Raw genomic sequence first — 22,155 nt, 5'->3', positions numbered from 1 at the left:
CAAATACTTTTTTTAAGGCACCGATTTGATTTCTGTGTCCTAGTGAAGGGGCTGTGTATTTTCTTGCCTAAGACCAAAAGGTCAGCTGTCAGATTGCAGCTTAATTTCTTCCCCTTTGTTTTCAAGCTCTCTCCTAAGGGAGGGTTAATAGCTTGGGGTTACCCCCACAGGGAGACCTCTCACATGTCTCTTCCTGGATTCTAAAGGGGTGGGGATGTTCTTGCTTGGCTGGTGGCAGCTACATCCCAGGGTCAGGGAATCTATGACCTTGGGAAGCTTTCTAAGCAGAAGCCCCTGGAGGCAAAGTATTTTTAAGGTATTTTGTGGTCCTCCACCTTCTGCACTCGGAGGCTACGTCTACACGTGCACCCAACTTCGAAATAGCTTATTTCGATGTTGCGACATCGAAATAGGCTATTTCGATGAATAACGTCTACACGTCCTCCAGGGCTGGCAACGTCGATGTTCAACTTCGACGTTGCTCAGCCCAACATCGAAATAGGCACAACGAGGGAACGTCTACACGCCAAAGTAGCACACATCGAAATAAGGGAGCCAGGCACAGCTGCAGACAGGGTCACGGGGCGGACTCAACAGCAAGTCGCTCCCTTAAAGGGCCCCTCCCAGACACACTTTCATTAAACAGTGCAAGATACACAGAGCCAACAACTAGTTGCAGACCCTGTATATGCAGCACGGACCCCCAGCTGCAGCAGCAGCAGCCAGAAGCCCTGGGCTAAGGGCTGCTGCCCACGGTGACCACAGAGCCCCGCAAGGGCTGGAGAGAGAGTATCTCTCAACCCCCCAGCTGATGGCCGCCATGGAGGACCCCGCTATTTCGATGTTGCGGGACGCGGATCGTCTACACGTCCCTACTTCGATGTTGAACGTCGAAGTAGGGCGCTATTCCCATCCCCTCATGGGGTTAGCGACTTCGACGTCTCGCCGCCTAACGTCGATTTCAACTTCGAAATAGCGCCCAACACGTGTAGACGTGACGGGCGCTATTTCGAAGTTACTGCCGCTACTTCGAAGTAGCGTGCACGTGTAGACGCAGCTGGAGTGTCAGAGTGGGGATCAGCCCTGATAAGCGCAGCTGAGGGATAGGGTGGGATTCAGAGGCATCTGTTCTTGTCTGCTGCTCCAGCCACAGCAGTCGGGGGGCACCAAAGACGGAAGAATGACACCTGCCCATGGCATCAGGTTTAGATGGACAATAAAATCCTTGTCCACTTTCCAGTGCCTTTTTTGGCAGATCACCAAACAATCAGCAATTTTAGCCAAATGTCCCTTAATGCATCAGCTTGCCAATACATCTGCAAGTTGGGACAGCTAAGCCCACTGAAATAAGGCTAAGGCCCTTTGGAGAGGGAGGTTAGGAATGTGTAAAGCAAGCTTGGGGATTTTTCGCATCTGCTCTTTCCTTTATTCCCTCTACTCCCTCCAAAACATGAGCCAGCCTGAATTACACCCCGGGCAGCCCCACAAATTCAGTGGGGATGTAACTCAGGGGAGAGTTGAATCTAAGAGTAGCTCCATTGCACCGGGGTCTGGTGCACACAGTGGAGTTCACCTGGGTAAGTGGGAGGTGAGGCAGCCCTCCAGTGACAGGCGCTGGCATTTCTGCCTTCCCAAGTGTCTGCAAAGGGTCAACAGGTCCCCCAAGTCTCCGTGGTTCAGGCAGTGCAGGAATGGCAAGGCTGGCCAAGAACGTGCACGATGCCATGGATAAGCGAATGCAGTAGATCAGCCTCCTTTCTCTAGCCCCCCCACCGCCCTGTGACGTTTGCATTGCTGAGCAGGTTCCTTGCCAAACTTAGCATTGTTTGCACACGTCTCCCCTTTCACCCTCTCTGTGGCTGATGCTATTAATGACTCAACCGACAGCTGCACCACGTGCTGGTGGTGGGCAGGGAGGGAAGGGATCCCGAGTGCTCTTGTCTGGTCTCTCACCGTTGGCTAACTGTGTTTGTGTTTCAGGGGCTGGGTGATGTTGTAATTGCTATTTGCTCTCTCAAGGCTTTGGGGCAGTCAACGCCCAGGTTTTTTTTCTCTGCACCTGCATTCGGTCGGGAGGAGAATGTCTTTTCCTAGGAGATGCCCCGGCCTGGCCTTGGGAGCAAGGCAAGCAAGGAGGTTGCCTTGGGCTTTGTACCTGCAGGGCCCCCGCACTCCACTTGATTATAGCATCCATAGCCCACTGGCTGCAGCCTGCTGTCAGAGTGCTGCTTTGGGACTGCCCACCAGCCAGGACCCACTGGGACTGCTCTGAACTCTCCAGTCATGGAAGAAAAGTGAGCTTTGCTGTGGGGGGCCCCAGGGCCCCAGCATAGTATTTTTGGGCCCAGAACAAATTTGTAACACGGGTCCCCTCCCATACACATGCCACAATTTGCAGCCTGAGCCAGGGCCTTGGGGTCCCAGTGAAATGTACCCTCCTCCCCATGTGGAGGCTCTGGGGGGGCACAGCCATGTGGCTGTCAGAGACATTTTCTCCTGTTCCAGAGTGTGCGTGTGTGTGTGAGAGAGACAGAGAGACAGAGAGAGGAGGAGGAGGAGGAGGAGGTGGAGGCAACATTCCAGTAACCTCTGTGATCATGGACAGAGAAATCTAATGCCACGAAAGCGTTTAGCGCTACCCACTATGCCTCCAGTGGCCCCAGGCCTGGGATGGAATGTTAAGCAGACACAGAATTCTTTGGCAGATCAAAGCTTCCAAACACTCATCAACCACATTATGCGCTTCCTCCAGAAGCTAATCAATCAATTCCGCCTGAGAGTGCTGTGATCAGTCCGTTACAGGCGTATGGGATGGCTTGCAATGAGACAAGATGAACACAATGGCCCCTTTTGGCTTCAAGAATCTATGAAGGCTCTGGATAAATAATCCAATAATACAGTGTCCCTTGGCTGTCAACCACAGCCCCCGTCACACACAATAGTCTAAGAATATACCCAGCTCACATGCCTGAAGTTCCTTACTTGCTGCAGGGACCTGCCAAGTCAGTCCACTGGGGGAGGGAAGTTCATTGATGGTTGAAATTCGGGTGGTTGCTAAAGGCGCTCTCAGTGGAGCAGGATTGTGCCATGTGCCGCTAAAGCAGAAACTGCGAGATCTCCCTTTTTCCAAGTTCTTTGCTTGCCATTGACAACAGGACTTGCTCATTGTCTTAGGAGAACACGTCATTAAGTTCTATAGCTCCAGTATTTAGCAGGCCCACGACTTTGCAGGTGAACTATTAAAGTCATTCTAATCTTTTGCAGGCTCAGTGTCCTCCAACATTTGCAGGCACAGGGCTCTGGTATTTTGCAGGCTCACTAATGCCCAGCTCTGGTTCTTTGCAATCTTTTATATTTATCAGAAGGGTAGCTGTGTTAATCTGTATCTGCAAAAACAAGAAGTCCTGTGGCACCTTATAGGCTAACAGATATTTTGGAGCGTAAGTTTTCGTGGACAAAGACCCGCCTCTGGTGAAGTGGGTCTTTGCCCACGGAAGTGTTTGCTCCAAAATATCTGTTAGTCGAGAAGGTGCCACAGGACTTCTTGTTATTTTTATATTTATATTCAGAAGCAGCAGAGGCCACAGTCTGTCCAACTGTCTTGGCTTTGCTGGTGCTGGTCCGACGCATCCTGAGGCCAGCAGAGGGTGTGCTCAGTGGCCTTGCACTCATCTTCTTGCTCTGCACCCTGCCTTGTGACTTCAGTTTCATTTCCCTGCCCGGTTGTTCCTCGCCTGTAAACCAAGACAAACTACAACTCCCATGATGCAAAGGGTGCCGCTCTTCCGGCTGGTTGTAGTCCACCCAGGGGTTCCGGGCCTTTGGGACGAGCGCCTTCTCTGCCGCCGGGGAACTACAATTCCCATGAAACTCTGGGGCGCAGGGGGCGGCCCTCCCCAGCCGCTCTCCCAACAGCTGATCGCGAAATGCAATGGCTGCAGCCGATGGAGGCGGTGGGGGAGAGGGAGTGAACGCGGAGAGAGGCGCGCCAGGGGATGGCAGGTAACAGGATGCGCTGGGGGGCTCCTTGGGGCGGGGCGGTGTGTTACTCTGGCATGTTTGTTTCTGAGTAGGCTGCCAGGACAGGGGAAGTAGTTGTGCTGCCAACAGGCAGAACGGGCTCTCCAAGGAGGTGGCTTCAAGGTGTGGCCACTTTGCCCCTGGAGTCTGGGTTGTTGTTATGTTTTTGTTTTTGGGGGGGCCGCTGTTCTGAGGAGCTCTAGAGCCTGGTGGATCCGCCTCTCCCGCTGGCATCTCCTGTTTGGCCCCGGAGTGTTTGTCTAAACTTTCCCTCGCTTTTCTCTCTTGCCAAGTGCTGTGCACCTGATAGGTGCCCTCCTCCCCAGAGCTAGCTGCATTTCAGTGGGGCAGCATGCAGAGATTAGGAAAGTGTCCTGGGTAGGATGTGTTTTCTCTGCCCTGTACTGGGATGAGTCAGACTGGCCCAGCATAGGCCCTATGTTGCTAACAACAATTCTTCTCAAACTCAAGTGATCGGGGCTAGCCCAGGAGATCTGAGTTCACACCCTACTCTCTGCCTGAACTTCCACGTGCCCGTGGTGAGCCCAGAAGTAATGGTGGAGTCCTAGGTGGGCTTAATGCGTTGTGTAACATAGAGTTTTACATTTGTAAATGGCAGCATGATCTGTCCTGCACTCATTGGGGTACCCTATACTACTTATTACTTATTTAGGGGTGAGCAGAGTAAGCCTCACAGACTGATCGTGCAAGGGTTCTGAAATGTGCAGTCTGATCTTCTGGGGTGACTGGCATCACTGAAGTCAATGGCAAAATGTCCATTGACTTCTGAGAGGTCAGGATTTCACCTGCTGTTTATAAATACAGCTGGGACCTTTCCTCACTGGTGAAATCTTTAGCTGTTACTCTCTCTAAAACTGCAAAAACCACCTCTGTATCAAACTCTTTCAATGAGGAAAGATTCTAAGTGGGTGTTAGTTTCACCCAGCTCAACATTAGCAAAGGATTCTATAGGTTGCACCTTCCTTATCCAGCATGCTCAGGACTCCAGCCCCAGCACAGGCTACCAGGGACTGTCCCGGGACTCCAGCCAGGCCCTACCTCTGTCCCCACCCCTGGCTGCCAGGGGGCTGCTGCCAGCCCTGCTGGGCCTCCTGCACTGGCCGTCTACTCTCTTGTCTGGCAACAACTATGGTCCTGTTGGATGAGAGAGTACTAGATCTGAGAGGTGTGACATTTAGTCTGCATACATAAAACCAAGGAATTAGTCACTTTATTTCTTGTTGCTTTGTAAAATGGTCAACAGATAAAAGTGAATGAGGATGAGCATTCTGGAAAATATTAAAGTTTAGCTGTTTATAAATCATTTTGTTTTTGTGTGTTTCCAAATATTGTGCACCGCCAAAAAAAAAAAGTCTTAAAATTTGCCACCTTGGAAGAGGCAAATGGATATCTTTTTTCTCACTCACATAACTGAACAATCAAAACAAAAAGCAGTCAAGTGGCACTTTAAAGACTAGCAAAATGGTTTATTAGGTGAGCTTTCGAGGGACAGACCCACTTCTTCAGACCATAGCCAGACCAGAACAGACTCAATATTTAAGGCACAGAGAACCAAAAACAGTAAGCAAGGAGGGCAAATCAGAAAAAGATAATCAAGGTGAGCAAATCAGAGAGTGGAGGGGAAGGTCAAGAATTAGATTGAGCCAAGTATGCAGACGAGCCCCTATAGTGACTCAGAAAGTTCCCATCACGATTTAAACCATGTGTTAATGTGCCGAATTTGAATATAAAAGCCAGCTTGGCTTCTTCCCTTTCCAGAACGGTGCGATAATTCTTCTTCAGTAACACACATACCTTTAGGTCATTGACAGAATGTTCCATTCCATTAAAATGTTGACTAACTGGTTGGTGGATCTGGAGTGTTTTGATGTCTGTTTTGTGCCCATTGACCCCACCCCTCCACTCTCTGATTTGCTCACCTTGATTATCTTTTTCTGATTTGTCCTCCTTGCTTACTGTTTTTGGTTTTCTGTGCCTTAAATATTGAGTCTGTTCTGGTCTGGCTATGGTCTGAAGAAGTGGGTCTGTCCCACGAAAGCTCACTTAATAAACCATTTTGCTAGTCTTTAAAGTGCTACTTGACTGCTTTTTGTTTTGATAGTGTATAGACTAGCACGGCTTCCTCTCTGTTACTATAACTGAACAATGGGTGGATGGATTTTCCTCAATTTTTTTTTTAAAGAAAAACAAAAATTCTTTGACAAAACAAAACAGCAGAAATGTAGCACTTTAAAGACTAACAAAATGATTTATTCGGGGATGAGCTTTCGTGGGACAGACCCACTTCATCAGATCAATCTCATTTCCAATATAGACTGACATTTATATTGGAAATGAGATTGATCTGAAGCTGTCCCACAAAAGCTCATCACCTAATAAATCGTTTTGTTAGTTGTTAAAGTGCTACATTTCTGCTGTTTTGTTTTGTTGGAGTACAGGCTAACGCAGCTACCTCTCTGTTGCTATTAAAAATTCTTTGAGTTGACATGATGCATGGAATAGATCAGCTGGAGAGATGAAATATTCTGAGCTTTGGGGGTGCCTACGAGAGGGTTTATTAAAAATATCACTAAGTAATACTTTCTAAAATGCAGTGTACCTATGACAACACAGGCTTGATCAGTGTTTCTCAACCTTTTTTTAATAAAGAACCTCTTTTTAAAAAAATTATAAGTACCCCAGTACCTACAATTTTCAGACGTAGTTTTTTCTACGATTGCAACACATTTGCTTAAACAACTTAATCATAACTGGTTGGGTGGGAGAAATTACCTATAAGCAATAAACTTGCCATCGTACTTATAGTTGTGCAAAAAGGATGAATAAAAATATAAATGAACATAAAATAAGCCCAATTATTTTATTCTTAAAAAAAAATTTTGAAAACCACTGAGTGAATGCACTCCCTGGAATAGCCCTGCGTATCTCCAGGGGTACACATACTTCTGGTTGAAAACCACTGGTCTAGATGCTGGAGCAGACACCTGGAAGTCCAGAGTTCCCTTGTGTTCTCTTTCAAATTAGTGGCATGTGATTGTGGGCAAGTCCATAAGGTCAGACCTTTCAAACTTGGGTTCTTAGGTTTTCTGGACATGCTGAACACACTGATGTCCAGTTGAGTTGGTGACAAGGAGACTTATTTTCAGGGGAAAGAGATACGCAGGCAACTGTGTTTTGATATGTTGCCCTTAACCTTTCAGAGCATCAGTTTCATCAACTGTAAAATGGGGCCTATGAAAACAATGGGTTTACCAGAGGCAGGAAGAGCAGAGCTGAGTAATAACTGGAGAGGCTGAGTACTCGCTGGGCGGTAGAACAATGGCAGTTTTAACCAAGTAGCGGGCGATCAGCCATGGTGCATCTGTTCTGTCCGAATGCAAAAGTGAACGAAACGTGAACAATGGTGAGAACGGGGCATTGTTCTAAAACTTCCTTTAGCTTTGTTGTGTTTAACCAAGGATGAAAAGGTGTGTGTCTGTGAGAGAGAGAGAGAAAAAGTGCTGTCCCAGGGACCTCATTCTCTTGTTATACTATTGTAGAATCAAAGGATGAGACCCGGCATTCATAGCAGGTCTAAGTAAGGGAACAATAATTCCATCACACTCAACTCAAAGGAGGCCCTCCAGTGTAAACTGGGTGCATATTTGGGAGGGTTGGGCCCATGATTTTTACGTGGATGGACTCCTTGAAATTATTTGCTTTATGTAAATGTCCCGTTCTGTCCAGGTGTGAGCCCTCTTTTCAGCTAGCTGTAGTGACACTGCATTTGCACACAGACATACCCACGTGCATACCCGGAGCCTGACTTTTGCATTCGAGATGCTTAATCATTGTGGAATGGAGTTGCCATAGAAGGAAGTTAACAGAAAGGCAGTGTTTGTGGTAGTTGAATATTTGGTCTTGTACCACCAGGGGGTGTTACTGCCATCCCCTTGAACTTATCCGTAGCTGCAGATGAAGGTGATGCTGATGGTTATATCCTAGAGTGGAAACTTTTTAACTCTTTGACCTGGAGAGCATTTTCATCCTGTGCAGTTTATGATCTGGACTGGCTGTACCAGCGCTTCTGCCAGTCTCAGGAGCTGGGCCCTGCCTCTTCCCAGGAGAATGGGACCACATCCCTGGCTTCCTCTCTTCGGGCTTTGTGCGGGTTACCACTGCCTGCTGCAAGCTACGATTACGCTTCTTGCACCGGTAGTTGTGGGGGGCCAGGGAAGGGTGCAATGTATTCCTTCTGATCTGAGGCTGCTGATCTGATGAGGAGGTCGGGGGCAGGAGGAGCTGGAGGGGAGGACTACCGCTCCCTTTTGGTTGTTAGAGGAAGCACCGTGAAGGAGGAAGCCGCTCTGCTCTGTCAGTCCTGCAGACAGCTTGTTCCTAGGCTAGGCAGAGCGCTTCGGTTCTTGGTCCCTGAATTCTCAGGAGAACGAGATCCCACCAGCACCTGGCCGTGCCCCCGGAGAAGCCGGTTTCCCCAGACTTAAACTGGAGTCTGGGTGGGAGTAACTTCCCAAACTGAGCTGAGGATGCCCCAGAAATACCCACACCCGACAAGGCCAAGAGCACCCCAGTGCTCAGTGACAAATGAGGGAGGGAAACAGTCTCAGGTACAGCTCTGTGGTCCAGGGTCCAGCGTTGTGTGGCTGGGACTCAGCGAACCGGGTTTGAATCCTGACTCTGGCATTGACCTAAATGCCCACGACCTTGGGCCATCACTCATAAGGGGCTTTGAGGAGTCTGGTGTCTGACACAGCTACCTTTAAAGCCCGTGAGATGGGCACCTCAGAGACTTATTGAAGCCATCCATGCAACACTTAAACCCGACTGGCTGTGTCTGCACTTGCATTCCTTTTTCAAAAGAGGTATGCAAAGGAGGGAAATCGAAAATGCAAATGAGGTGCAGAGTTGCATATCTGACACCTCATTTGCATCTTGTTATTTTGAAACAGCTTCTTTCAAAAGATGAATATGCAAATGAGATGGCAGATATGCAAATCTGCCACCTCATTTGCATTTTTGATTTCCCTCATTTGCATACCTCTTTCAAAAGAGGAATGCAAGTGTAGACACAGCCATTGTCTTGTAACAGCCCCCTGAGTTCTGCCTGTGCTGTTCCTGCCTTTCTGCACAGAACCGAGCAGGGCAGGACCAGTGGGCTCAGGCCTGGTCTGTCTCAAATACTTTTGCCAGTTGTCTGTGCTTTGTGTTCAGCCTGTGTCTTTGCTTGGAGTTCGCGCTGGTGTCACTGCTACCGTGTGGTTATATTGGTGTGTAGTGTAGGGAAGCCCTAGTCCCATGGGTACCCAGCAGCTGCCTGAGAGGGCTCATGGGCCTCCCATGTGCCCATTAGATGCTTTGATTGTCGTTGCCTCTGCTCCACACCCAGCCCCTGAGTGCAGAGACAAAGGGGGGTGTCCCCCCTACACCCATGGGGCTTTGTGCAATCTTGTCTGATGCAGCTTAACCCTGTGAGCTCCAGCAGCCAGCCGGTTACCAACCCTCTGATGGAGCAGTAGCAGAGATGGTGTGCCGGACAGGGTCAAAGATGACTCCTTCCTTAGTGTTGGCAAAGCCCAGGAGCAGATGGGCTGTTAGCATCCTAGCCCTTCTCTAGGCCCTAGCCCTTGCCATCGGTTCACCTGCTTTTTCTCTGGCGACCTCTAATCGATAACACTGCCTGAAAGGAAGCCCTAACACAGCACTTCCCTTACAGTGGGAAGGCCTCCCAGGCAGCAAGATGGGGCATGTTCAGATAGCATCTAGGGCAGACGCCAGGCTGCAAAGAGAGACAGACTTTCTAAAGCCTGAGGACCAGCCGATCGCCTGGTGTAAAGCAGCCTCGCTCCATGGAACTTTGTCGATTTGCACCAGTTAAGAGGCTGGCCCCGATGAGCGCTTAAAGCCACAAACGCCTGGGAGTTCTGTACGGTTTGTCACTGCCTGGTGAGAACCTGCCCTTCAGATCTCAAAGCACGGGCTGCCGCTGTTCCCCTCGCCCCCCACCCCACCCTTTGGAGCATGAAACCCACTACCCTGTCATGGAGTAGGCAGAGTTCACACAGGTCTCATGTGTTCTGCCCCTCCAGCAGTGTGAGCCAGTGCCAGAGTCAGAGCAGGGCCCAATAAATCTGGTTCTCATACACACAAGCCCCAATTCTGGAGTCAAATCTGGGTGGGTGGGCTCCTCCTGGGGTCGTGGGTGGACACAAAGACCGGTGTTCCTCTGCTTTTTTTCCGTCCGGGGCGGAATAAATTTTTTATGGGCAGCAAAGCCCGTGTGAATGTGCACCACCAACAGAAATACACGCTACCCACTGTGACTACTCTGCTAATGAGCTGGGTGGTACCTGAATCTGTCTGAGCAGCTGCCCAAGTGCTCAAGTGACAGGGACACTGACAAGGACCCACATGGATCCAGTTATAAGACAGAGGTCCCAGTGACCAAAACAGAATGAGCTCCCATTTGTATCAGCTTTGTCCTGCAAACTAAAGAAAAAAAATCGTGTACGAGTATGACAATAGCTGGGCTATTTTATTAATCAATGTGCAGCGCCATGCACAGACCTTTCCCCACTTGTACAACACACCTTCTTCGTCACCTGCATTTCACCGACACTCATCCAAGGCCATTGAAGGTCACACGGCGGTCAGGGATCCCAGCCCTAGAACTAATATAGAAATGACCGGTATCGTGCTCTCGGACATGACTTGTAAGGCCGGCTAAAAGCAGAATAGCTGTGCTCCCATCAGCCGAAATAGGAAGCGGCTGCAATCTATACGAGAAGTCCACAAGCATCTGAAAGCTACGGAGGCTAAGGTGACCGAGGGACTGTTTAAAGAGGGTCATGGAGCAATGGGACAAAATTAACAAGACAGTCTGTTTCAAGAACTGTTTTAAAATCTGCCCTCTTTGATTTGCACAGCTAGCCCATTGCCGATGCTGGGTGAATCAGCGGGAAGAGAGGTGGGTGCTTCTGACGCAGGTTGCCAGCTCTGATTATTTTATTTGTCGCTATATATAGGAGCAGGAGGTGTTCCAAGTGCCTGGTCTGGGGCCTCATTCTCACTGGCTTACGCGCGAATCTCAGCTCACGTTGCTTTTTAAATGTGTCTAGCCCAGTGGTGGGCAACCTGCGGCTCAAGGGACACATGCAGCCCATCGGGGCTCTGTGTGTGGCCTGCGAGACATTTTGGTACCATTGCCCACGTGCACGGCTGCCAGATTTCTCTGGTTTCTGTCTGCACAGGGTTTTTTTTTTTTTTCCTACCTATATTACTAAAGTGACACACATAACGCTTGGGCGCACGACGTGAGGTTCAGGCTGATTGCACACATTGATGATGAGAGCTGTGTGCTCCCAATGTACCCCATCAAGGCGCTGCTGCAGTTCAGTTAGCACCCCACAAATTCCAGGCACACAAGCACAGTTAGCAAAACTACCCAGCCCGGGAGACCGTCTTGGTTCTGACAGTCTTGGGCCCAATGAGATGAAGTAGGGCAGCCAACTCACTAGTCTAGGTTGCCCGTCGCTGGGCTAGTCCTCCTGGGCCACGCCTACATCAGGAACACTTTGTCAGTACAGGGATATCTGTATGGGATTCAAAGTTCTCCTAGTGCGGATGCAGCTGCACTGCTGAGGGACGGCAATATTGCTTCTCATTCATTTCAGACTCTTCTTCTTCTTGAATGGCAGCAAGCTCTTTGGAAGGCCATTGGGTTTACCAGAAAGGGGCGTCCTTTTGAACAGCCTTTAGACGGGATCTGATTTGACGGGCTCCTGAGTACTGCTGCTGAGCCTTGGTTCAGCATCCAAGACAATTCGCAAGGAGAGAAAATGTTGTTAGTGCAATTTAAAAAAACAGGCGGAGCAGCAAAAAGAGATTTCACCAGCCCCTTGCTAGATTAGGCTGTGGAGTAGCCTCTGTCCGGAGATGAGGTGAACGCCCCAGCCTATGGACGTTGAAACAAAGACTGGAAAAGGGCTCTCTGATTGCTCTTTATATAGTGTACTATGAAGCACTGGTGGGCAGGGCTCCGACTTCTTCTTTCCTTATCTTTCACGGGGAAAGAACAGAAATCACGGGGAAAAGATTTTATTTTTAACTCCTGAAAGGGCTTTACAGACACAGGGGAGTTTGAAATAAAGTTACAGGGTGGAAAAAGTGCTCCACATGCTCATTTGAAGTTCACCTACTCTGCCATGCAGTAGGCATCATTATTTCGGGGGAGTGATCCGGGTCCTGGCTCAAGTTAGAGGCACATTGTCAGCTTTCTCTTTGAGTTCCCTTCCATGTGGCGGCATGTCATGGTTTTACTATTATTTCAAGCAGTGCCTTGGGGCAGTATAATATTGTCTATTTCTTTACCCGTCCTCATTGAACAGGGCTGTGGGCCATGGGATAGAGTTTGAGATGTGTTTTGGTGTAACATTCTTTTCTATAAATCTAGCTGTTGCGCATTTGTGCCAGAGCAGACGGTGAGTCCTGTGCCCTGATATCCTACTCACACAAGCAATCCGCTTTTAGATTTGAGCCTTTGTCTCCAGAGGCCAGCGAGGTCGGCTGTTCAGTGTCTAAATATCAGAGACAGATGGCGTTTGACTTACAGACCCCATTCACCAACTGGTGTTGTGGCTTCTGAAAATCAACCCCCTGAAGTGATGAGCCTGTCTCAGGAAAGGAAGCTTGTCCAGAGAACGGTGTTTCTGCCCGTGAAGGTCACTCACAGAGTTTGTTTGTATTCGGGTTACTGTATTTGACGTTTCAAAAAAGAGGACACCCCGAGAGGGAGTGTATCTATGCCAGTATCTACCAACTTCTGTTGTATTAACGTATTATATCTTTCCCCTGTGATTTCTGTTCTTTCCACATTAGAGAAAGAAGTGGTGGGAGCCCTGCCCACCAATGCTGCGTTAATACAACATGAGTTGGTAGCTACTGATACGATCCCTCTCAGGAGTATCCTCTTCCTTTATATGGTAACCCTTCTTTGTGTTGCAGTGGTGCCTGAAGGACCCCAAACACAGTTGAGGCCCCTCTGGGCAGGACAATGCTGCAGCGTCCATAAAGTCTGCGTTCCTGCAGGAAGTGTTCAGGCGTGCAGAATAGCCCCTCTGCTAAGGACCTTCTTTCGGCCTGCGTGCTCCCCTCTCCAAACACACCTCATGGCCCTTTCCTCCTTCCCCCCCGCAGCCTGGCAACTCCATTTTCAAAGCTTGTAGGTTGCCAGATGTCAAACACACAACTCCGAGGTTGGGCTGGTTTGGAGGCAAAACGAAAGGAAAAATTTCTTTGCAAATTCCATCCTGGGAAGCAGGGCCCTTCAGGCCAGGGGAGCAAAGCAGATGTTGCAGGAGCCAGGTCTGATCAATCTGGGTTGCAACTTGCAGGGCACCAGGGGAAGCTTATTTAATACTTGTAATCTGAATCGTAATCGCTGCCCGAGGGAGGGGTGAAAGTCACTGGCCATTGCCGGATAATTGCAGGGGCGGGGGAGTTCCCCAGAGTTGCTGTCTTTTCTCTTTGTCTTTTTCTTCTGGTTCAGTGACACGTCAGCCTTGCATGCGGCCGTGACCTTGGAGCACAGCCTGGTTGTGTGACGCGCAGCCCGACAGGGTCTCATGTGCCATGAGAAGTTACGTGCCGCTGGGTTTTAATCAGCCCCCTGCAGCTGAGTGGCTGCACTCAGGCCCCCTGACAGGAATTCCAGGCCCCAGGGAAGCACAGTCCTCAGGCCTCCTGTCTCCCTCCCTCAGGCAGAGCCACAACCCCCCGCATCCCACCCAGGGAAACCCCGAGCACAGCCCCGAAGTCAGAGAACCCCCTGATCGGTCAGAGCCCTGTCCCCAACCTGCCTGGAGGTCCCCTCCCGTCCTTCTCCCCCTCAGCCCCGCTCTGTCCCCCACTGGTCCTGTGCCCAGCTCAGCTCCTTCCTTCCCCAGCCCACAGTGGTCCTGTGCCCCTGCTGGGCTCGTTTCTCCCACCCATCCCTGCCTACCTCTGCCCCATCCATCTGCTTGTTTCCCAGCCTGGTTCCTCCCTCTCGCTCAGTCCTCGCTCCCCACAGTCCCATGCCCGGCTGCGCCCCAGAGCTCAGTGCCCCCTTTTCGTCCCAGCCTGCCCCTCTCCATTCCCTTCCCCCTCTGCTGCAACCTCCAGCCCCCTCCCACCCTGCAGCTCTGCAGATCCCAGCTCCTGGCTGTACCTTAGCGCTTCTGTAGCTGGTGCTCCTAGTCCCCGGTCTTTTCCCCAGACTCCTGCCCCCTTCACACTTCTCCCCATGGCCTGTGGTCTTTGCAGATTCCCCGGGTCCCTGGACTCTGCCGTTCATTCATGCCCAGGGTGCCCCTTGGCACCAATGGGCAGCCAGGGGGTTCCCCAGAGCCAGCCCCACGGCACCATGCCCAGCTCCCAGCCTTTCCCCATGTATGGCTCCTTGTTGTTCTCTCTGGTGGGAGGAGGCGTTTCCCTGGGAGGGGAGCGACCGGCAGGTGCAAAATAGCTGTCCAAGTGGCAGGGCTGGCGTGAGGCCCCTGGCAGCAGGAGGGCTGAGAGGGCAGAACGCAGAGTCCTCGCACAGGGGAAGGACGGGGGCTGATCTGCATGGTTAGCCATGGCTGGGGGTGTTGGGTTTCACGGACTTGTTTATCCTCAGGCCGGAGGCGGCTCAGGGGACATCAGAACTCTGCAGCTGAGAGTGCAGCAGTCCAGCGACCCCCCCCACCCCCACCCCCGGCCTGCGGCAGCTGGGAACAGCACCCGAGCTCCCTGCTTGGAGGGGCTTTGACTGCATTGCTGGCAGCCAGGCGGCTGGGAGGTCTCGGCTCCCTCCCCTGCAGGCGGAGCTGGGGGCTACCCAGCAGTGCCAGGGCAATGTTAACACCCCAGCTCAGCTTCTGCCTGTCGGCTGGGGAGCACAGAGAGCCTCTTCTGTCCCCTCTGGCTCTTGCTGACGTATGAGGCTAAAAGCTGAGACCATCTCCGGGAGGGCACTCTCTGTTTTAGCTGATCCGCTCGCTCTGATCCATTCCTAAGGACTCCGGCTCCCCTCGCAGCCGCAGCTGCAGCTCTCTTTATCCAGCCACTGCTACAGGTGCCTGGCGGGGAGGGGAGGTCTGTGAGCCTGGCTCCACGCCGACCCCAGCAGAGCCAGTGGGGCATCCCGCCTGCTTTGCCCCGTGAGCAGGGGAGGGAGACGTGTCCCAGCCAACGGGTCAGTCAGCTTGGGGGGGTGGGGTCGTTACCGCCGCCACCGCGCTGTTTAAAAAAACCAAACCTCCGTGCTATTAATATCAGGTAATGAACATAATCTCTGGGATAAGCTCTCCTCTTCCTAGGCGCGCTGGCCGCTCCCGGGCTGCACCGCTTGCTCTGCTTTTCCTCGCTCTGGCTCCCTTGCCCAGCCCGTCACCCACCTTCCAGGCCCCTTGGATTGCAAAGCAAACCAGGCTGGTTGGCTGACACCTTTCCTGCAGCCCCAGGGGGGCTCTGGTGGCAGGGGAATAGCCCCAAATTGGTGTGGTTTCTCCAGAGCGCTTCATTCACATGGCAGCCCTGTTGCAACGTAGTGCTGTCCAGGCAGCAAGGTGACAGGCAAGCCAACACTCACACACACACTCGCTCTCTGAACTCCTGAACCCCGTTACACTCGCGACCCCCTTCCAGAGGCTGATTCTGCTGCAGCTGGGTGGAAGGAGCAGCCTGCCGATGTATGCGGATGTGGGGATATCGGGCTGCTGGGCCCTCGGGACTGAAGGCAGGTGAGTGTTGTCGTTTGCTTGCTTTAAAAAAAAAAAAAACAAAACCCACCTTGTTTACCTGTGAATGAATTCATAGCACCTCTGGACCAGAAGCCCTGTGGCTGGGTGGGAAAGGCTGTGTGTGGCAAATTGGAGGCAGATCTGCTTTGTTCAGGACGCAGGATGAAACCTGTACAAACAGGTCCTCGGGCTGCAGGGTTGTGGGGGCTGTTGGAGGGAAAGAGGAACTGTAATTTTTTTCTTGGCGTTGGGCATGTCTGAATGCTTTTTTCCAACTGAAATTCCCTGTTTAGTTGGCCTGACCCTCGGGTTAGGGGTTCTCCTTGGCTTCTGAACCCATCAGGTCCCGTCCGCTGTGCCCTTTGGTGGCTAAGGTAATTGATGGCTGGTTGAAACACACAATGCATTGGGACAGAAGGAACTAAACTTTAAGAGGGGGTGGGCCAAGCATTGAGACGAGGGCAAAGTCAGAACTAAAATTAGAAGCATCTTTCTCCTCTCTTCCCCAGTATGATGGGGGACTTACCAAGTGACAAGGCAAAGCTACCTTAGTTTGTACCAATACGATCTGTACAGCTAATTCGTGTCTCACAGCAGAGAGACTGTGGCTAACCAATCGATTGCCAACAGGAACACATCTGATTTACTTGCCAAGATTAACGGCTTTGTGGGACGCTGCCGAGCAAACTGTCCAGGGGGTTACGTGGGCAGGGTTTAATGTGGAGTCCCCTTTAAAGGAAGGGATGTGCTTGAGAATCTGGAGGAATTTGCAGAGACAGGAAAGAGTTGGGGGGCGGGGGGCGGGAATGTTTTGATGAGCATCTAGGACCATGCAGCTAAAGCATGTATCTAGCCTTCATCTAGCCAAGTTTAATGATAAAATTGGAGGTAATACGTTCCTGGTTTATCCAGAGTTACCTTGTCTGGGAGTGGAAGGAGACAGGACAAAGAGCAACGGAGACGGTGAGGAAACTTCTGGCTATCCAGCAGCAAATAATTTCGCATTATTAATACCTAGCTCTTCTCATAACAGATCTCAAGGCGTTCGACAATGGGGACAGTAACATTCTCCCCATTTTACAGATGGGCTAGCTGAGGTGTGGACGTGACTTGTCCAAGGTCTGTCCAATAGGCTAGGAATAGAATGCAGGTCTCCTGAATCCCAGTTCAGGGCTGTACCACTAGTCCACTCAGTTCCCCTCTGAAATCCCCATGGGAGGCACCAGCCTTCCTCCTCTTGAACTCTTGTCATGCTTAGGGGCTGAAATGACATTCTGTTTTTAACTAGCAAGTCTGTCTCTCTATCTCACCCTGTACAATCTCTCGGGAGGGCAGGGAGCTATTCCCCTGTGTCTTCCTGAACTGACTTCATTGGAAACTCGCTCCAGCATAGGGGGCATCTCCCACTGGGCCGCACCTTAGGGTGGTGCTCAGCAACCTTTATCGCCTCATGGCACACTTCAGCACTTGTTGTAATTTCACTGCACGGCCAATATATATAACCCAATCCTCCCGCATTCAGCCAGGTGCCCCCTGCCCCCTCCTCCAGAGCCAAGCACTCCCAGCCCTCCCACTCCTAGAACTCCAGATTCCTAGATCCCAGCCTCCCTCCACTCTAACCAGTAGACCCCCGCTCCCCTCCTGTTGCTGGGTTTGGTCCCAGTCCCCTGCTCTAACCACTAAGGTAGATTCCCACCCTTTTCCATGGGGGAGGAAGAATAAAACTCAAGTCCTGGCTCCCCCCCCTTGACTCCCACCCCATCTTATCAGCAGAATAGAACCCAGGGGTCCTATATCCCAGCCTGCTGCTCTAACCACTAAGCTAGATTCTCACTCCCCTCCCAACAGGAGTAATAGAGTCCTGGCTCCCAGCCTCCCTCCACTCAAACCAGTAGGCCCTACTCCACTCCTGCAGGGGGTAATAGAACCCAGGAGTCTTGGCTCCTAATCCCCCAGCTCTAACCACTAGAATAGATTTAACACATGGATTAGGGGTTTGTGGTGAACTACAAGAGTCAAAAATATACAGCAAATAACAAATGAACTCTTGGAATAGGATGAAAATTCTCCACTGGATCCAGGAAGGGGTCTCCCAAGGGACCCTTCCGGAGAAGGCTTGTGCATCTCGTCAACAGAAATTTCTACGAATAATAAGAAGTCTTGTGGCACCTTAGAGACTAACAGATATTTTGGAGCATAAGCTTTCGTGGGCAAAGACCCACTTCATCAGATGCATCTCAAAGGGAGGTTGTAGGGATAAAATCTGATGCATGTGACGAAGTGGGTCTTTGCCCACGAAAGCTTATGCTCCAAAATATCTGTTAGTCTCTAAGGTGCCACAAGACTTCTTGTTATTCTCAAAGCTACAGATGAACACGGCTCCCTCTCTGATCCTTGTCACCATGCAAGAAATTTCGAAGTCATCTTTTCCCCTTGCCCATTTTTCTGCATCCCCCTGGCAGTGGAAGTTAGGACAGGTGTTAGTAGCCCATGAACGGACCTCACTGGTGGAAATCTGCAGCTGAGTAACCAGTGGGGTTGCCCTGTGCCGGTAGTACTTCACAAGTGCCGGGGCTGTACAGGTGTTAATCAGTACAGCCCCTTGGAAGCTGGGCACGTGGCACTGTGTGTGTGTTAGCCTGAGGCACAAGAGAACAGAGGTTTAGGCTTCCAGGTGTAGCAGCTCAGACTGGGCACGGCTTGAGCCAAATGTGGTCAGATTTTCAGAGGCGCCAAGTTGAAGCAATGAGTGGGAGCTGCTGACTTGTGCTGGGCATCCAAAATCAGAGGCCGCTCTGGAAATCTGGGCCCAACACTTACCTTGAGACATCCTGGCCCAAGTTCATATTTGTAACATGGTGGCACCTAGAGGTTCCCATCAGAGGGAGGGGCCCATTGTGCTGGGCTCCTAGAGGTTTGAAAGAGTAGGAGCAGTGGTGGCCAGGGCCACCTGTGACCAGGGTTCCTGCTAACTTTTCCACCTGCATGCAGAATAAATTTTATGTGCACTGGGGGCATGTGCAGCCGTGCACCACCCACAGAAACACACGCTGACGCTGTGCTCTGCTAACCAGCTGGGCGGCATTTGAATCCCTCCTGGGCAGCTGCCCTAGTGCTCAGCTTACAGGGAACACATGCAATTGCGGGGTCCCAAGGCAGCAAAAGATCCCTGAAAACCAGATCTGGGTGGCAGCTGCTCCATCCTCCTCAGTGCTGCCCAGGGCTCAGAACAGTGTCCTCTGCTCGGCGTGACTTCACCCACACTCTACGTGTGCCATCACTGTCATAGCCCCAGATCTGAGCTATGCAGGAGGCCACCGTGGGACAGGCATTGCCCCCAAGGGTGAGACAATTCCTGCTCTGCCAAGCTGACTACCTAGATCACTAAGGGCAGAGCTCTGCACCTGCCTGCAGCGGATCTCTTGCAATGCTGTCACTGACGTGGTAGAAAACCTCCAGCAAGAAGGGCTCTGCTAGACAGGTCTCCTTTCTTCCTTGGCCAAACTCGCTTTGCAGCTTGAGCCTAATATCAGTCCTGCCCGGAGAGCTGAGTTTGGAACGTAGACGGAACGAATGTTCCCCTCCTCTCCCTGTTCCCGGTAAATAACAATTAACGTTGTCGTCATTGTTGCGTTTATCGAGTTGGAAAGTCCTTGTTTACGCACCAGCCGCTGCTGCCTCCTCCTCTTCCTTCTCCTCGCTGCCAGCCCCCCTGGGACTAGCAGGCTTTGGTTAATTGCTGCTGCAGGGCCCTGGAGCCAGAGCAGAACAAAATGCCCCAGTTGGCTGGCCATGCGTTGCCCTCTGTCTATGCTGCAAGGAGCCCTCTGATTGCCATCAGTGGATGCAGCCCAGGGGGCTTTCCCTGTCGGCCCCACCTGTCTGTGATCAGGGGGCTAATTCCTTGTACAGACGGTTCTGGGGGCCCAGTGTTTGTGCTCTGTAAAAGGCGCCCCCTATGCCATAGTCCGGGGCTGCGGTCTGGTAAAGAAAACTGTGTGGGCAGACCCCTGCACCTTGTCTACTCGTTCTCGGTTAAGATGTGGCCTAAACTGCAGCAAGGGAGGTTTAGGTTGGACAGTAGGAAAAAGTTCCTAACTGTCAGGGTGGTCAAACAGTGGAATAAATTGCCAAGGGAGGTTGTGGAATCTCCATCGCTGGAGATACTTAAGAACAGGGTAGATAGATGTCTTTCAGGGATGGTTTAGACAGTACTTGGTCCTGCCACTGGGGCAGGGGGCTGGACCCAATGGCCTCTCGAGGTCCCTTCCAGTCCTAGTGTTCTATGATTCTATGAAACAGAGGAGGCAAAGAGAAGGAAGCACGGCTGTGCTCTGAGGTCCAGAAAGGTGAAGTGTATCCCTCAGAGTCATGTCGAGAGTCCACCTCGTGGCTTATTCGGGTGCTTTTAACAATTAAACATCCATTTGTACTTGTGCTCTGGGATTTTCAGACCAAACTTTGACCAGATTTAAAATTGTTACAAGCAGATAGAAGGGAAGTATTTCAAGCTCGCCCCAAGTAATCTCGCCCTTGAGTGTCCAAGGAAGATTGAAAACAGGAAGCCCAAGAAAAGCCAGGCCTGTGGTGTTGGACTCGAAGGATGACACAAATCATGTCGGATCTGCAGCGGCTACCATGCCTTGTCCACCACAACCCCCCTACCCCAGCCAGGGCTATCGGGACCATGCTGTTACCAGCCGGATGAAATAGAAGTTAATAAAGACAAGATGGTTCTACCTCTGCTCCGTTTAGACCGCAGGGAGCTGGGGCAAGGGGATTTGGGTGTTTGCTAGGTGGTGGGGGAGAGCAAGGTAGTTTGAGGAAAGGGGCCATAGCCAATAGAGAACTTGTCTCGACTGTCATTAGCAATACCCAGTAATGCTGTGTGGGTGGTGGGCACCAGTGGGCTTGGTAGATGCAGAGTGCCCATGCAGCCGGGTGTGTGTTTTGCTGGGAGGTGGAGGCTGCTCTGCTGCTAAATAACAGGCTGGGTCAATCTCCCTAATCTCTTGGCGGGTTGCCTGTCCCTGCTGCAGCTCAGCCTCACAAGCGGGGTTTGAAAGGTTACGGCCGGAGCTGGTCAGAGACCAAAAGGGTTTGGAATGAGTCTGCAGAGGGCTGAGAGCTGTCCCAGGGTCGGCTTCAACTTCCAGGAACCCGTTCAGGCTGCGTGGCTCTCCGCTGCTTCCCTGCCCTCGCTTTAAGGTCATCTTATCTACACACACGCACACACGTTCACACACACACACGCCTTTTCATCTCCACCACCCCCACAGCCTCATCTAAAGACAGAGCAGCACAGAAACAGGGATGAGGGCAGGGGGGCTCCTGTCTCTGACTGTTTTTGATCCCCGTCAGCTGATGTTATTGACATCATGCCACAGGGGGTCCCCTGGAGATCAGTGGGGAGTCCCCTACCACCACAGTGAATGTAACGAGGGAGCAGATCTTATTAATGGATTTTTTTTCCAACCATGTGCGGAATAAATTTTTTCATGTGCACCAAGGCCTGGGTGATGTGCACCGCCAGGAGAAACACAAACCTAGCTGTGGGTGCTCTGCCAATCTGCGGGGCGGCATTGGGATCTCTACTGAGTGGTGGCGCAAGCACCCAGCATGCAGGGAACCCTGGTATCCACATTTCCTGGCCTGTGGAGGGTGATTCCTTCAGCCTGCCTTTTGTGGCTGGCCATTTTCGCCCAGTGGCTTGGGCTCCTACTGAAGGCTTCACCCCTTCAGCAAGTCAGCTGATGCCTCCAGTTCCTTCTGTGTCCAGCTAAGAGACCCAGGCAGCTCCCTGCTGGGCTTGCCCTGCACAGAGCGGTGCTCCGAGACAAAACAGAATTAGTTTGGCCCCTGTTCATGTCCATCCCTTCTTCTCTTATCTGCTGGTTCCCACCTGCCTCGGCAGAAGGGACCATTGTGATTCTCTGGTTTGACCCTGTGGATGACTCCGGCCATGGGCCAGCGCCAGGATAACTCCTGTTTGAGCGAGAGCAGACCCAGAAAACCCCCAGATCGCCGGGATCCCAGGAGTGGCTGGGAACCTCGGCAGGAGACTACAGTGATAGCTCTGTCCAGGAATGAGCTGAAGGCCCTCGCTGTCTACTCCTGCCGCTCAGCTTGGGGCTTTCTCCACTGGCACCCAGGAGACGGGGCCGGTGAGGCTAAGCCAGCTTTGCCCAGGCAGTGTCAGGTGCTGCCGTTATTCCCCTACGTGCATTTAAGATGGAGGAAAGAGTTTCCCTCTCCCCCCAGCCCTGGAAGTGGAAAGTGGGAGGTGCAGGGAGGCTGGAGTCAGAAAGGTCTGATAGGAATAATCTGTTCCATACCTGGCACTGTGACCTGGCGG

The 22,155-nt window shown here is 51.5% G+C and overlaps 1 protein-coding gene across 6 annotated transcripts in view; it reads left to right on the top strand.

Annotated features, from left to right (window-relative positions):
• The first annotated feature begins 3,895 nt into the window (after positions 1 to 3,895).
• Positions 3,896 to 22,155, top strand: part of UCKL1 (uridine-cytidine kinase 1 like 1) — a 47,038-nt gene continuing 28,778 nt past the window's right edge. For 3 of the 6 annotated variants that reach the window (XM_075012211.1, XM_075012206.1, XM_075012207.1), the window contains exon 1: positions 3,896 to 4,002. In XM_075012211.1, coding sequence (XP_074868312.1) covers positions 3,932 to 4,002 — 71 coding nt within the window. In that variant the 5' untranslated portion in view covers positions 3,896 to 3,931. Of the gene's footprint in view, positions 4,003 to 15,300; positions 15,801 to 22,155 lie in introns of those variants that run through there. The other 3 variants (XM_075012209.1, XM_075012212.1, XM_075012208.1) reach the window with 3 other exon arrangements.

Source organism: Carettochelys insculpta, chromosome 17 (genome assembly GCF_033958435.1).
Source record: "Carettochelys insculpta isolate YL-2023 chromosome 17, ASM3395843v1, whole genome shotgun sequence".
Taxonomy (NCBI): Eukaryota; Metazoa; Chordata; order Testudines; family Carettochelyidae; genus Carettochelys; species Carettochelys insculpta.
The sequence above is the reverse complement of the archived record's forward strand: the minus strand, read 5'-3'. Positions and strand labels throughout refer to the sequence as shown.